At 36.5% G+C, this 14,580-nt stretch overlaps 2 protein-coding genes across 17 annotated transcripts in view; both read left to right on the top strand.

Moving 5' to 3' along the window:
• septin6 (septin 6) overlaps positions 1–2,452 on the top strand; it is a 30,223-nt gene extending 27,771 nt beyond the window's left edge. Inside the window, exon 10 of one of the 2 annotated variants that reach the window (XM_005173240.6) lies at positions 1,070–2,452. In XM_005173240.6, the coding sequence (XP_005173297.1) occupies positions 1,070–1,079 (10 nt within the window). In that variant the 3' untranslated portion in view covers positions 1,080–2,452. 2 annotated transcript variants of the gene reach the window in all.
• A 466-nt stretch (positions 2,453–2,918) lies between these two features.
• rab41 (RAB41, member RAS oncogene family) overlaps positions 2,919–14,580 on the top strand; it is a 17,259-nt gene continuing 5,597 nt past the window's right edge. For 2 of the 15 annotated variants that reach the window (XR_012389439.1, XR_012389440.1), the window contains exons 1-7: positions 2,919–3,092; positions 4,063–4,121; positions 8,158–8,211; positions 8,679–8,784; positions 11,610–11,715; positions 12,138–12,249; positions 12,492–12,585. Coding sequence is in view for 7 of the 15 variants with exons in the window: in XM_005173246.6 (XP_005173303.1) it covers positions 3,014–3,092; positions 4,063–4,121; positions 8,158–8,211; positions 8,679–8,784; positions 12,138–12,249; positions 12,492–12,585 (504 nt within the window). In the remaining 8 variants the exon portion in view is untranslated. 15 annotated transcript variants of the gene reach the window in all.

The following is a 14,580-nucleotide window of genomic DNA, read 5'->3' as shown; positions in this document are numbered from 1 at the left end:
GTATTATTTAAATAACTCATTACCTTCAACACTGAGTTCAAAACTCTTTTCAAATGAGTAGAATTAACTTTCAGTAATTTGAGTTAACTGCACACTTCATTTGATACAGTTGACTGTTTAGTTTTACAGTGTAATAAAATATGTTGGGTCACTTACAAATAAAGAGTTCAGATGCAAAAAAAACTCTCAGCGCCGTCTGAAATTTCCATTGAAAATGAACATGTTTATCAGCTTTCTTTGTGTTCAGATATTTTACTTAAAAAATCAGGTTAAGGGCTTATTCTTTGCCATAAAAGTGATGTTACTGAACATAAACACAGAAGCCTGATAAAAATGCTCATTTTAGAGGAAAATTTCAGATGACATTAAGAGGTTTTTGCAAGATTTAGTTTCCGAATATTTGAACATTGTTTTTAGAATGTATGATGTTTATTTTTATTTATTATTTGCAAAATGCATCAATCTTTGTTGACCCCTAGTGGGGGCCGTGACCTTCAGGTTGGGAACTACTATTCTATGGCAAAACCCCATTTTAATGACCTTCATTTTGAAGAGTGCACCACATAATGAAAAACAGTGTGCTTGGAAATATCGACAGCCAATCAGAATCCATCCTGCTAAAGCTCATTTAAAGTGGCAGACAACCAAAGCAGAATGTGCTTAAGATAAACCGAATATTATCATGCATCAGTGTAGGTTTTCATATATAGTGATCATTCTTGGTGTGAACAAACCTTCGTGAACCCTGTCGCATTTAAACGATTTGATTTAAAAGGTTTTAGATCAGGTTACACCCGACAAGCTAAATGGAATGTTGCATCGAGCAAATCCATGCATGTTAAAAAGCAAATTGTGCAAAGGAAGCTCAATGCAGTTGAAGCAGGGCAGAAGGACGGCGTGTTCCTATACGCCCCCACATTCCCAATGCTTCATGCTTTTGGCTGGCGAATGAAAAATCGGAGTGACCATTTCCAACTGACTGATGTGAACTTGTCTTCTCACTGGCGCTGATTGGTTCGATGCCCTCCTGAAACTCTAATCTGCGTTTGTGTCTCCTCTCTTTCTCTAGCTTCTTTTAACTCTGTCTTGGCCACCTGTTGGAAGAGGGGATCGCAGCTTCCACAAGAACTAAGCATCCGCTCTTCTTCCTGTCTTTGTCACTCCGTCAGCCTTGTTTGAATGTTTTATTTTATTTTTTTTATTTCATGCTGTGTGCCCTGTTAAACATGGCCTTATGTGGGCTTAACATGGTATTTTTCAACAAATATTAGCTCTGTTTTTTTAATTGGGGTTTGCTAAGCAGTCCCTCTTTAGTATTTTTACAGGCATCATTTGCTGGTGACAACAGAGCCAAAGCTCTGGTAGAAAGGCTGTGAAGTAAAGAAGTGTTTAAGTTTAGCTTTTTGCATCTGTGATATTGCCTTGCAGTCTCAATCAACCAATCATTTAGTTGCTTTTACGAGTTCATGTGTTTGTGAATGAACCTGCATGTGAAGATTAACACAGTTTTAACTGTGAAGAATGAATGCATACTAACTTATTTGCAAACTCTACATTTTAGGATGTGAACTAAGTTCAGCAAGATTATCTTTAATAAGACTTTTTGACACACTGGCTGTGAATATTGAGCAAATCCAAAGACAATGGGCCTGAACGTTATTGCTTGCTAATGCAGCAAAATCTTAAGTCAGAGATATTTAAGGAATTTGTTTGTTTTATCTGAGAGCATGAGTTAAATAGAAGCAAAATCTGAGAGGTTTGTATCGTATGTTTTGTAATGCCCTATACATTTTACAGCACACATTTCAAGTCTTAAATAGTCACAGCAATATAGTTACACTTATTTTAATTATATTATCTTTGAGAGTAATAGAGCATCTATTGAAATACCATGTAGGTCACATTCAGTGCCATTTTTATATTCTTTATCTTCTGTTCTTCTGCATGGCCTGAACATTTATATTTAATTTCTTATTTCGTTTTGTTTATATAGAGAGTTAATCTTTACTTTGACATATTTACTCTTCTTTGGATCATTTTATTACATGTATTTATTCTAGGTACAGTGTGCATTCAGTTTCTAAATGGAATTTCCCATTTTGCCAAATATTGCATTTAGATATACGTCAAGGTTTTTTTTTTTTTTTTTTGTCATTTAATGCAAGTCAGTTACGAGGTACAGATGTGCATGCATATGTGCAGTATATATACTTTTTTTCAGGACCTATTTTGCGTATCAGTGTTGAGACATGTTTCAATGATTATTGACAAGTGACTGTTTTCTGTGTAAAACATTTTGAGTGTCAAAACTGGTCTACATTTTTCTAGTCACCTTCTACATTTCCCCATTAATGTCAATTACCCTCATCCTTGTAATACCAGAAATTTGTGAAATATTTATCTGTAGTAAGATTCCATGGTGTACATTTTCAATAAAATGACAATAAATCAATTCCTATTTGCTTTTTCATAATTTACCCTTCAAATGACCCTGATATATACATATCATTGTTTAGGTTTATTGTTTAGTTGTTTACTACTTTACTGTAACTATTTAGTTACATATGTATATAATAAGTTAAGCTCAAAATAATATTATAAAAACGCTCTATGAAAGAGTTAAGAAGATAAAATACATGAAAACATTTATTTATTCTACTAGCAAGATCAAATTAACATAAAGGTTTTAAATGCTAGGGGTTAGGCGTGACAGTAGAAGTGAATTGTGTTTCAAAAACCTAGTCAGCTGCCTACCAAGACTGCATTTTCGCCCCTCATGGTGGCATGATTTGAACCAAAACAGCATATGAAGCAGAATTCTAGCGATATTTTTATTGTCAGGCTCTGAAACAACCCAACAGCGCGTTCTGCGTTTCCGCCAGTGGCCGCGGAGAGGCGCTGTCACGCAGGAATCATCCGCTATCGGCGCTCCGTCACTGGACTGTACGGTGTGTCCTTCGTCCACGCACGACAATAACATTTAGAAAGCTGTTGTTCAGTATATTCGATAAACATGTCCACTACGACCGGTGGCGGAGAGTTCGGCAACCCTCTGCGGAAATTTAAGCTGGTTTTCCTGGGCGAGCAAAGCGGTAAGTGTTAAGATATGTATGTGTATTAGACGTGGACAGATAAATGGACAGGCCAGGTGAGAGGATGCACTTGGAGGAGAGATGTTACCTAATAAACACGTAAACAATGATCTGACAGATATTATATTTATGAGGAAAAACACTTGAAATTCAGTAAAAGGTTACCGAAAACTATTGTCACGAGCAGACTTCATGTGGTGTTGAACAGCTTTGCAGGATCCGTGCTGTAACTTAACGTTATTCGACCGACACAAGCTGCCTTTATCAGCTCTTTCATGACTTATTTAATAACTTGTATGTTCATTTTACATCTTTTCTCTCTGTGTTTTTGTATTTTGTTTGTAGACATCGAGGGGATACAACCAGTCCTTAGCATGTTTGTGTTGTCTGTAACTACACAATAGCGATCTCTCAGCTTAAAGGCATTATGTGTATGATCACATTTATCATAACAATCTAACACCGAAAATGCCAATTACACTGTATTAGAACTGTAAATAAACGTAATAAATTATTTATAAAAGGACAGCGCTGTCTTGTGTGAAGATGGTTGCTAGCTGTTAGCGGTTAGCATGCTTCTAGCTAGCCGGTTGTGACAATCAAGATCATGAGATCATAAACCACATCAGGGATGTTTAACTGCCACATCATCAGCGTCACATCCACGCATACGTTTATAATGGCTGGATTTGATGTCTGAAATATCACTAGTGAGCTGTCTTAACGAGAGTTTTTGCATGTCTTGGATGTGGTTATGTTGCTGTGAAAGCAGGACGGCGACACCCATGTTGCCAACACGGCGAACAGAGTTCAGACTCATCCTGCAGACCCATTCATCCCTTCCCTTTCCCACAGCTTCATAAGTTTGACGTGAAACCATGCTGTCTTTGAAGGCAACTCGCAAGATTTTGAGACGCATCTCCTGTAAGGCCCTTGGTTCTAATGTTTTGTCTTGTCTTTTCTTCCGCAGTGGGCAAAACTTCACTTATCACCAGGTTTATGTATGACAGCTTTGATAATACTTATCAGGTAACTATCACATCCCATTTTATATTTATTATTATTTTATCTGTCTTATGTAAAAGATGCTTACCATGTTATCTGCTCACATGCTTTTTTCTTAAAAGTGAACATTTTGCAGTTATTCGACTCATTATCTGTTTAATTGTAAGATTTAAATGCTGCATTTTAAAGCATTTTTAGCACTATTATTTGCTGGATTAGCTTGTTGGATGGTCATCATAATTACTCTTCTTGATGTACTAAAATATTTCCTAAAGATTTTGAGCTTAGGTGTCAAACTCAGTTTCTGGAGGGCCGCAGCTCTGCTCAGTTTTGCTCCAACCCTATTCAAATACAGCTGATCCAACTAATAAAGTTGTCCAAGAGTAATCTTGAACACCTTAATTAGTTGGATAAACTGTTTGATTAGGATTGGAGGAGTTCTGTGCAGAGCTGCGGCCCTCCAGGATTTGAGTTTGAGACCTATGATTTAGAGCAGGGGTAGGGAGCCTATGGCTCGGGATCCACATGTGGCCCTTTGATGAAAAATATGTGGCTCTACAGCTGTCTCTCTCTTCAATTATATTTTAAAGTATAAACAATTATAACTGTCACTAGAAATCAGTTTCCCATTGAAAATACAATTACAATTTCCTTTATATTGTATTTTCTAGAGCAAAATGAATAAGAACTTAGTTTACAAAAAAGGACGTTTTAACTAATGGGCAAATGTGTCGCTTTTGTTAATCGTGGCACCAATAAAGGGCACGCAACTCACATTTCTATGATAACCTCACGCACGTAAGTTCAAACAACATTCATGAGTGGGGATGGCAAAAAGAAGAAATCTATAAATTGTCCTTCCTTCATATATTGTGATGCGTCATATTTGTTTATTTTTGAGTTGTGCATGGATGGGCATAAATAAAGGTTTTCTTTATAAATAAAGGTTTTGTTATATACATACACACTCCCAATGGCTCTTTAATAAATGCATTTGATAAAAAAAATCAGAAATTGCTCTTTGCTGATAAAAGATTCCCGACCCCTGATTTAGTGTAAAGAAACATGAGAACAATACTTATTTTTAAATACAAATTTATTACATCACATATCATTAGAAAAAAGTAATCTGTTAAATTAAAAACTAGCCTATTGTGAATTATTAGGCAAACACAAATTGACCAGCACGTTCAGCTTGCCTCTTTCACGTCGAAGCAATAGACAACACAGGATTCTGCTTGGTCTTAAAGTTTTTTTTCGATGTGTTATTTTCTCAATTTCTTATGATTGTGTAACAGTCATAATAGGACAAATGAGCTCATGTATGGGACAAATTCTGCACCTTTGTCAGTGAGGGGTGGGTCTTTCTAACCACCCGGCTACGGGCCTGGCTCATGGTATTGTTGACTTTGGCTAAACTGGATTGTGAAGGCTTTTTTTCCCCAATGTTGGTCGTTAATAGGGATGCTCCGATCAGGATTTTTGCAGCAGATGCAGAGTACCGATTCCTTGTTATGGTGATTGATAAATACAGAGTACCGATTCTGATGCTTCAAGCTTTATAATCCATTAAGCACATTTTTTCTTCTAAGTATGGACTTTCAGTAAAGATCTCTTTACCTAAGATAATGAATGAAGGATTTTCCATAAAAGCCCCTGAACGTTTCTCTTATTAGTGACGACATGTCATGGTCAGAAGCAGCTTTATAGAAAATACTAGATAAAATAGTCAAAAACACAGAACTTTCAGTTTTTATACATGTAAAAAAGCCTAAATACATGCAAGGACATTCTAAAATTTTGCTCTCCAACTAGCACGTCTGTGACTGCAGCTCCTATTCTCTGGACAGCCTCACAGCAGCTCAATCGGTCGATGAGAGAGACAGAGATGTACACTGACTGGAGAAATCTTTACTGTTCTATTCATCAAGCCTAACAAATTTAAAACTTAGAACATCACTGTGCCTTTCACAATCTGTTCTCTTGCTACTTCACTCTCATCTCTATGATTTACAAGGTATTTTTTCCAATTTGAAATACCTGCTCTCGGTTCACGAGATCGGCCAGATCTCCTGCCGATCAATCGGAGCATCCCCAGTCATTAATTGAATAGGTCATTCATTATCAAAATTGTACTCATTGTCTTGTTGATCCAAACATTTGTTTCTGCAATGGAACACAAAAGCAGACAATTTGTACAAGAGTCACATCGCTATATTACATGGAACAAAATATAAAATAAGCTATATAATAAGCAAAAGATAACAAGACAAAGTTTATATTAATTTGACACCCCAACAGTATAATTTGAAAATGAAATATTTGTCATGTTTTTTCAACAAGAATACACCTAAATAATTTATCATCTTGACAGTGTGGATGTTTAGCTTTTTGCAAGGTTATATTGTCACTAAATTTTTATGACATGAAAATCTCTGAAAATACACATAAAACATGATCGTCAATTTTGTAGCCATTCTTCTAGGTTAGGGATGCACAATTGTTTTGTATGAAGAGCCAAAAACCAAATATCATTATGAGTCACGGGCCGAAGTTTTATCATACTGCTTTACATATAAGTTGCCATGGGTAATTTCTTAATTTATTTATTTAAAATGAATAGAAAATATTACTTTGAATTATATTAACAAATGCAGTATAACTTTCTTTAATGATGACTTATTGCAATAAAAAAAATAAACAATTACATTTATAACACAGTGAAGTTTAATGCTGAATACACGAGTCAAGCAGAATCTGTCTTTGTCTTAATTTGCTCTCTAAAGGTTTGCATTTTCCTCTATTCGTTGGGTGACAGTATGTACATTTTAAACTAAATCTGATTAATTGATAACATTTGAATTAAAACATTTAATTACAGTTAGCTTTTTGTAGCTTATTAATAAAACAAACAAGTACATTACATTATTAAATTAGAATTGACCATCTCTAAAGCATCCCCATCATTCTCCCTCTCTTCTCAGAGAGCTTACCATGGGCCAGTTTTGCCCTGCAGGCCTAAGTTTGGGCATCTCTTTTTTTTTTTTAGATGAACACACTACTGTTCGAGATATGTAAAAAAAAAAAAAAAAAAAAAAAACTGGAACAATGTGAAATATTAAGATTTTAAAATAACTGCTTTCTATGTAAATATGTAAAAACACATTATTTTCTTCTGTGACACCAAAGCAAATCATTACTTTAGTCTTCACTATCTCATGATCCTTCAGTAATCATTCTAATTTGTTGATTTTACTTAAAGTTGAAACTATGGCTGCACTCTCAGCAGATGAGTTAAGTAGCTTGTAAAGAGTTAATAATTTTAGACCGATCTAGATGATATCTGCTCTTTAGGGAAGCATATCTGCATTGAATATTGTGAAAAATGACAAGCAAAGTTAAATACAACAGATACAAATTAACAGTGATTTATGGCTGTTGGACACTCAAACAGTATTCAGCAACACTAATTAAATAATAATAATAATAATAATAATAATAACTATCGTTTTCATTGAGTAAATAATTATATGATGTACAATTAATCTTTCAGCTACAGACATTTAATTTGCATACACAGTCACAGGTTAAGGTTCTAAGGTTAAAAGTTGAAATAACTCATATGTTGTTAACTGTAATGTCCAGTCAAATATAATTCCAACTATATTGAAGTTTCCTGCGATGTGACTGTTGAGGACTCGCACGTTGCGACATCGATGCTGAAACAATATATTGTTCAGCCCTAGTAGAAACTTGCTCTATTCAAGATTTATAGATGAATAGAAACTTCTAAAAGAGCTTAATCTATTTAATTTACTGGCCAATTGACAAACATTTATTAACATCATTTCTTTACAATTCACATTTCAGCTTTCAGAAAGTAATTTTAAGATGCATAAGAGCAAATTAATTTAAAGATTAAAATCGATGCACAGAAATCTCTGCAAAGTGTCTCCTTTTGTGTTCCACTGAAGAAAGAAACTTTAAAAACAAAACAAACATGTCTTTGATTGCCTGCTTTACAATGTGCACCAAGTTAACAATTTGTTTCTCTTTATAGGCAACTATTGGTATAGACTTTCTGTCAAAAACCATGTACCTGGAAGATCGCACGGTAGGACCGAGATCAACATTTCTAGAATAATTTCCAACGAGTCTCTGTGTGTCCAAGCCTTTTGTCTTATTCCATTAATGGTGTGTTTGCATAAAGCCTGCTTTAGTCTAAACATCGACTGTCAGAGAGAGTTAGTACTGGGGTAATAGATGGTTTTGACACACACTGCCTCAAATCATTCACCATGGTGTTTTCTAATACCACCTGTTAGCTCTGTAAGACGTCATTATTTGTTTATTTCAAGTCTGTCAGGTGATTTCACTGTCTATGTCACAGATTCATCATTTGCGTAATTCCTGGCGCATGCTTGTAGCTCATCATCATCACACGTGTGTCATTAGTTTGTGGTTTATTTTGATTTCACCTCTTTAAGTTTGGTTGTGTCTTTGTCCACCTCACCCCACTCTCTTCCATGGCTGGGTGCTGAATGGGTCCCCATGCCTGTTGCGCTGCATGGACGGTCATAGATTCGGCTACAGCTGTGGGACACTGCTGGGCAGGAACGCTTCCGTAGCCTCATTCCCAGTTACATCCGAGACTCCGCAGCCGCAGTGGTGGTCTATGATATAGCAAGTAGGTAGCTAGTGCTCCTGCTTCACCACATGGTGGGGTCAAGTTGGGTACCGCTTGAGTAAATGGCACTCATGTTGCTTTATAAGTATGCTGGTTTAAGCGGTGTGAGAAAAAAAAATGTGAAAGGACAGTCCCCTCAATTTCAATTCAGTCATCATTTGCTTACTCGTGTTAAAGCTCCCCAAAACCTTTCTTTTGTTTAAGATAAATATGTGTTTGTTTTGTCAGATAAATATTATTGAAATTTACTGTACAAGTGTTATGGTGTGTTTACATTTAGTTTTGGTTGTTTTGGTCCAACAAAATATTAGCTGTTATAATGTACATTTTGCAACAGAACTTACCAAACATCCCCAAAAATATTCTGTGTGCTGAGCAAAATGCCAGTTTCATTGATATGTTCATTCCCAGCAAGCATTTTTGTGTTTAAAAGACATTTGATAGACATCCAAAAATAGACTTCTTGGCTAAATTGACGCTAAATTTGGACTGTCAGTGAAAGTCTAACCTAACAATAGTCCAACAACAGACTAATCATCAGATTAGACAGTTCATTCCTGTCTATTTGTTGACTTATTTGTTCTTAGTTGTCTTCTAGATTTTCACTGACAGCCCAAGTTTAGCCTTGTTTTAGCCAAGACGTCAGGGTTTGGATGTCTATTAGAGCACAGGTGTCAAAGCCAGTTCCAGGAGGGCTGCAGCCCTGCACAGTTTAGTTCCAACCCTGCTCCAACACACTTAATCTGCGGTCACACTGCACTTTTCACCCCATAGACTTCTACTCATACGCATGTGAATGCGGCAGACCGGAAACGCAAGTTCGTGCTACAAGTTTTGCAGTTTGGTGCGTTGGAAAGTTCAAGCTTGGTGATGGAGCAATCGCTTGCTCTTTAAATGTCTAATCATCTTGTTTAATCAATCCCCTTTTCACAGCGCCTTACTACAGAATTTTGCATGCTCAAACTCTAGTGTTACTGCAGCATTACCTGTAGGTTTCAAACAAGCCTGAAGGACTCAATTAGTTTGATCTCCAGGAACTGGCTTTAACACTTGTGTATTAGAGCAGTGGTTCTCAAATTTTTTTTTAACAAGTACCACCTCAGGAAAAAATAGTCTCTCCAAGTACCACCATTATAACCGGTATTAAAAACAGTAGCCTAGCAGGCCTAATTGAGCTGCTACAGCACTGCACAGTTCAAAAACAAGGCAGATTAGTTACTATTATTATGAGGAATATGTATTATTGTCAGACACTTTAAACATTATAAATAGCTTATAAATAGTAGCTTATTCGTCAAAACCTGGAAATTATGCTTGGACCTGATAAGTGTAGGCTATATCGCGCGAACACACACACACACACACACACACACACACACACACACACACACACACACACACACACACACACACACATTACAGAACAAACCATTGTTATCCATTAACCTGTTTAATTACCCTAACATGCTTAATTAACCTAGTCAAGTCTTTAAATGTCTCTTTAAGCTGTATAGAAGTGTCTTTAAAAATTACTGTCATCATGGCAAAGATTAAATAAATCAGTTGCTTCTACTTTTCAAGCAGACTTAATTTACATCTAAGCTTCAAGTATGGCAAAGTTTGAGTCTATGTTCTGTGCCTCGTGCCATTTGAATTACATCCAAAAGAATTAGCTTAAATCTGAGGTTACAAGCTAAACCGAAAGCCACGTTGCTTTACAAAACAAATAACTGTATTGAAAACACTATTTTAAACAACTACGAGCACACATTTTAACACATTTGTCATAATTATTTTACCAATGATGTAGCATGGGGAAATTGATGAGTTTGCAGTAACAAAAATGCCAACACAACAGGACTGTTCTGCAGAAGGGCTTCTCCAGCGCATGCATCTGCTCCACAACTGCACCTCTTCCTCTGGGTCTGTGGCAAGCGAACTGATTTTCAACATTTGATGACGCGATGCACTAAAGTAAACATTCTAGGCACACCACTGTAATCGTATGCTTCAGGGAACAGACAATATTGTCTGATTACACGAGTCTCACTCGGTGTTATCGTTCATGTCAAAGGGTTCTTTTATTATTCAGCGATTCTACCACAGTGTGAGAACCACTGTATTGGAGGATTTTAAACCCAAAGTTGCCTGGAAGGTACATAAGATGGCATTTTTTAGCAAGTCAGAACTCATAAAGAGCTAATAAAATGGTTTAATTGATTGGTTGGTTGGTTGATCATTAAAACTAGCAAGTTGTGAGCACAAATTTAGCGTATTACGATTTTAAATTTGGGACTCCTTTCAAGATACTTTTAAAGGTTAAGCCTTCCTACAAAGACAAATTCAGTCAAATCAAGTCTTTGTTCCACAAAAGAAAAGTCACAAAGCATTGGAACTACATAATGATAAGTAAATGTTAACATTTTGTGTCCCATCTTTGTGTTTTTATAAGAGCAAATTGGGCTTTTACGCATATTTCAGTACAATAAACGAAATGGTCTAAACTGAAAACAGCGATACTTGTTCATACAGAGTGCCATTTGCAAAGCATCATGCAGAAAGCTGGGTCATTCAAAGAGCAGGAATGGAGAAATGCCTTCATAAAATCATTCTAATTATAAAATCCATAAGTACTGAGAACTTCAAAGCAAAAGATTGATCAATTCTGTATGTGCATTTCTCCTTTTCCTTCATGTTTTGTTTGCTTGTTGTTGTCTTTTTCTTCTAACCCTGCTCCCTTGCCCTATCCTCTCTTTATATCTTTTCTCTATTCTGCCTTTCTCTTTCCTCTCCTCTCTGCACGCATCGGTTTGCTGGTCCCTCAGGTTCGGCTCCAGCTGTGGGACACTGCAGGGCAGGAGCGCTTCCGCAGCCTCATTCCCAGCTACATCCGAGACTCCACTATTGCTGTGGTGGTCTATGACATCACCAGTGAGTCCGAGCCTCACTCATTGGGTCAGCAGGGATCAATGCCTTAGGGGCACAGTTAGCACCAATCTGCAGCTGCTTCTAGGTCATGCCAGTTCATCTTAGTAAGGTTGCTTGGGAACAGTGTTAATTCAGACCAAATGTAGATTCAAGAAGCTTCCTTTTAACCATGAGCTGATCAGCATCAATATGACCTGTTCTTTAACTTAACAGTCCTCTGTTTTTTTTAATCCTCACACTAACGTTCTGCTTGTATACTTTCCTCTAAGAGTGCTTGGCTTTGAAGTGAATCAGGTGTGATTTGATCACTGCCGAATTTGGATTGTGAAATTTGATTTTCAGTTATTCAATCAATGAAATCAGTTTGAGCAGATCACAAGACTTTTAGCGAGTCCATATAACGTTTTCCCCTTTTGTTTCTTCAGATCTTAACTCTTTCCAGCAAACCTCAAAGTGGATAGATGATGTCAGAACAGAGAGAGGAAGCGATGTTATTATCATGTTGGTTGGCAACAAGACAGACCTGGGTGATAAAAGGTAAACAAATCAGAGAAGACTGATGACGCTTTTTGTTTGTCTCCCAGACATCTCACTTTTAAGTTGTTTTATTCCGTTTTCTCGTTATCATTATTTTAAGTGTTATGTTGATTAATTTGTTTCTGTTCAGTCATAGTTTCTCTTGTGTTGATTTTTATTTTTGATTTGCCATTACTCCCTTTTGTTTTTCATATTCATTCTAATTTGCACTGTGTCCACACCTGCACTATGGACTATGGCAGGCAAGTGTCAGTAGAGGCAGCAGAGAAAAAAGCTCGGGAACTGGGGGTGATGTACATAGAGACCAGCGCCAAAGCTGGCTATAACGTCAAACAGGTGGGTGACACCATACAGCTGTAGTGCAGGCCAAAGTTTTCTCATTTCTACAACACAATCTGTGGCATGATGACCAATGTCCACCGAAAATTCATTTAGACTCTGTATTTAGATGGTAAAAACAAGCAAAACACAATTACAGCAGCAAGATTATAGTGAATACCTGTCAAGCAAACATGCATCACCTTTAATAAATGCTTTCAACAGGGTATTATTGTATTTTCAAAATATAACTCTGAAGCAGGGGTATCAAACTCAGTTCCTGGAGGGACCTAGCCCTGCACAGTTAAGCTCCAATCCTACTTCAATACACTTACCTAGAGGTTTAAAACAAACTTGAAAGACTCAGTAAGTTTGAGCTTGTGTGGGGATTTAACTAATCTGTGCAGAGCTGCGGCCCTCAAGGAACTGAGTTTGACACCTGTGCCCTGAAGTCATATTTTGACAAAACTTTGCAATGTTTGGAGCACAAATTATTACACAGCAGGCACATTTGAACCAAACCGCTTTCAGTTGGTCAATGGCTCAAGTTCGACTTAAACTATTGCAAAATCTTGTATTTTTAATGTGTTGTAATGTTTTCATGCTCACTCAAATCTGGTACATTACTTTTTTTAAATTACTTATTGACATTTAAATTAAAATTCACACACTCCCACCCCCCCTTTTGTGACATTTTTCTGTTTTTTGACTACATACCAGCCCTGTTGGTTGTTATTTGCTCAATGATAACGCCACAGAATGTGGATCATCACAATCACCACTCCTGCTGCCATAGAATTCTGCAGAAAATAGTCACTGAATTACATTTCCAACCTATTTTTACTGTTTTTATTACACGTTTGCCCTGTTGATTATACTTAAAGTTAATGATAAATTTTTACATATTTCATCACATCTAAATTCATTCTGCACTCATGCTGCAACACTTTGGGGTGGGGGCGGTCGAATCAGTGCAGAAAATTTACAAATACCACAGATTCTATCTTGTTCTGAGCATCGCTATATATACAGTTGTTGAAGAAGTACACAAATTATAACTTCGTTTTTGTTTATTCCTCTAGTAAAAATTTTTAAGTACTCCTTTAAAGGTGCTGTATGTAAGTTTTTTACTCTTCTGAAGCATAAAAAAAACATAATATGTTTGCAGATATTTAAGTAACATGCTAAGTGAACATACAGTGCTTGTTTATCTGAAAAACAATGCTGAAGTTAGATATTCTGCTTTAAAAATGTGCATTATGTGCCGGAACGTCTGTCTTTGTTTTGGTTCTTTTAACCCGCCTAATGCCAGTTTAGCAAATTATATTTTAGCACCCTGGGTTGCCTTGGTGTAAGACAGCATATTTCATTCATTCAGTCAGTCAGAAAGGCTTTCCAAGCAAGCATCCGTAACCGGAATATGATCTCCGGTGACAGTAGCAGACTCTGAAACGAGATGCAGATTTAGAGTTCTACATGAGGTTATTAACGATCAAATAATATAAATATTACAAGTGTAAACATTAGGTGTGCAGGTTACATTGTAACCCTTTGCCCTAACAACATGCTGTTTGCACCAGACAAAACATGACAGAAATTTAAATGCAGCCATTCAGAAGCACAGAATAGTGCACTCACTGCACTCCAGCATAATGGTAAGGTTTATAGTCTAATTAATAAATATTAAACCTCTTTAACAAAAGTAAATGTAGATGCCGAATCACTGATGTGTGTTGGTGAGTCACAGTTCTAAAGTTCAATTTTAAACGGTTTAGTTTATTTTCAAGATCTGAGGTGAACTATCTGCTGCTGCTTTCAGTAGTATGGCAATAAATGTGATGTAAAATAGCAAACTCACATTATTAGCAATAATGATAATAATGTGAACAAAGCACATGAGGTGTACCTGAGGTAATCATTGTCAGTTTTCTGTTGTTCAGCTGCAGGGAATAGAAGCCGTTTCTGATTTATCAATTTCAGGTGTTGGTTAGACAAAAACTCATTTTAATATGG

Source organism: Danio rerio, chromosome 14, assembly GCF_049306965.1.
Source record: "Danio rerio strain Tuebingen ecotype United States chromosome 14, GRCz12tu, whole genome shotgun sequence".
In the NCBI taxonomy this organism is placed as follows: domain Eukaryota; kingdom Metazoa; phylum Chordata; class Actinopteri; order Cypriniformes; family Danionidae; genus Danio; species Danio rerio.
This window is presented reverse-complemented; position numbering and strand designations above follow the sequence as displayed.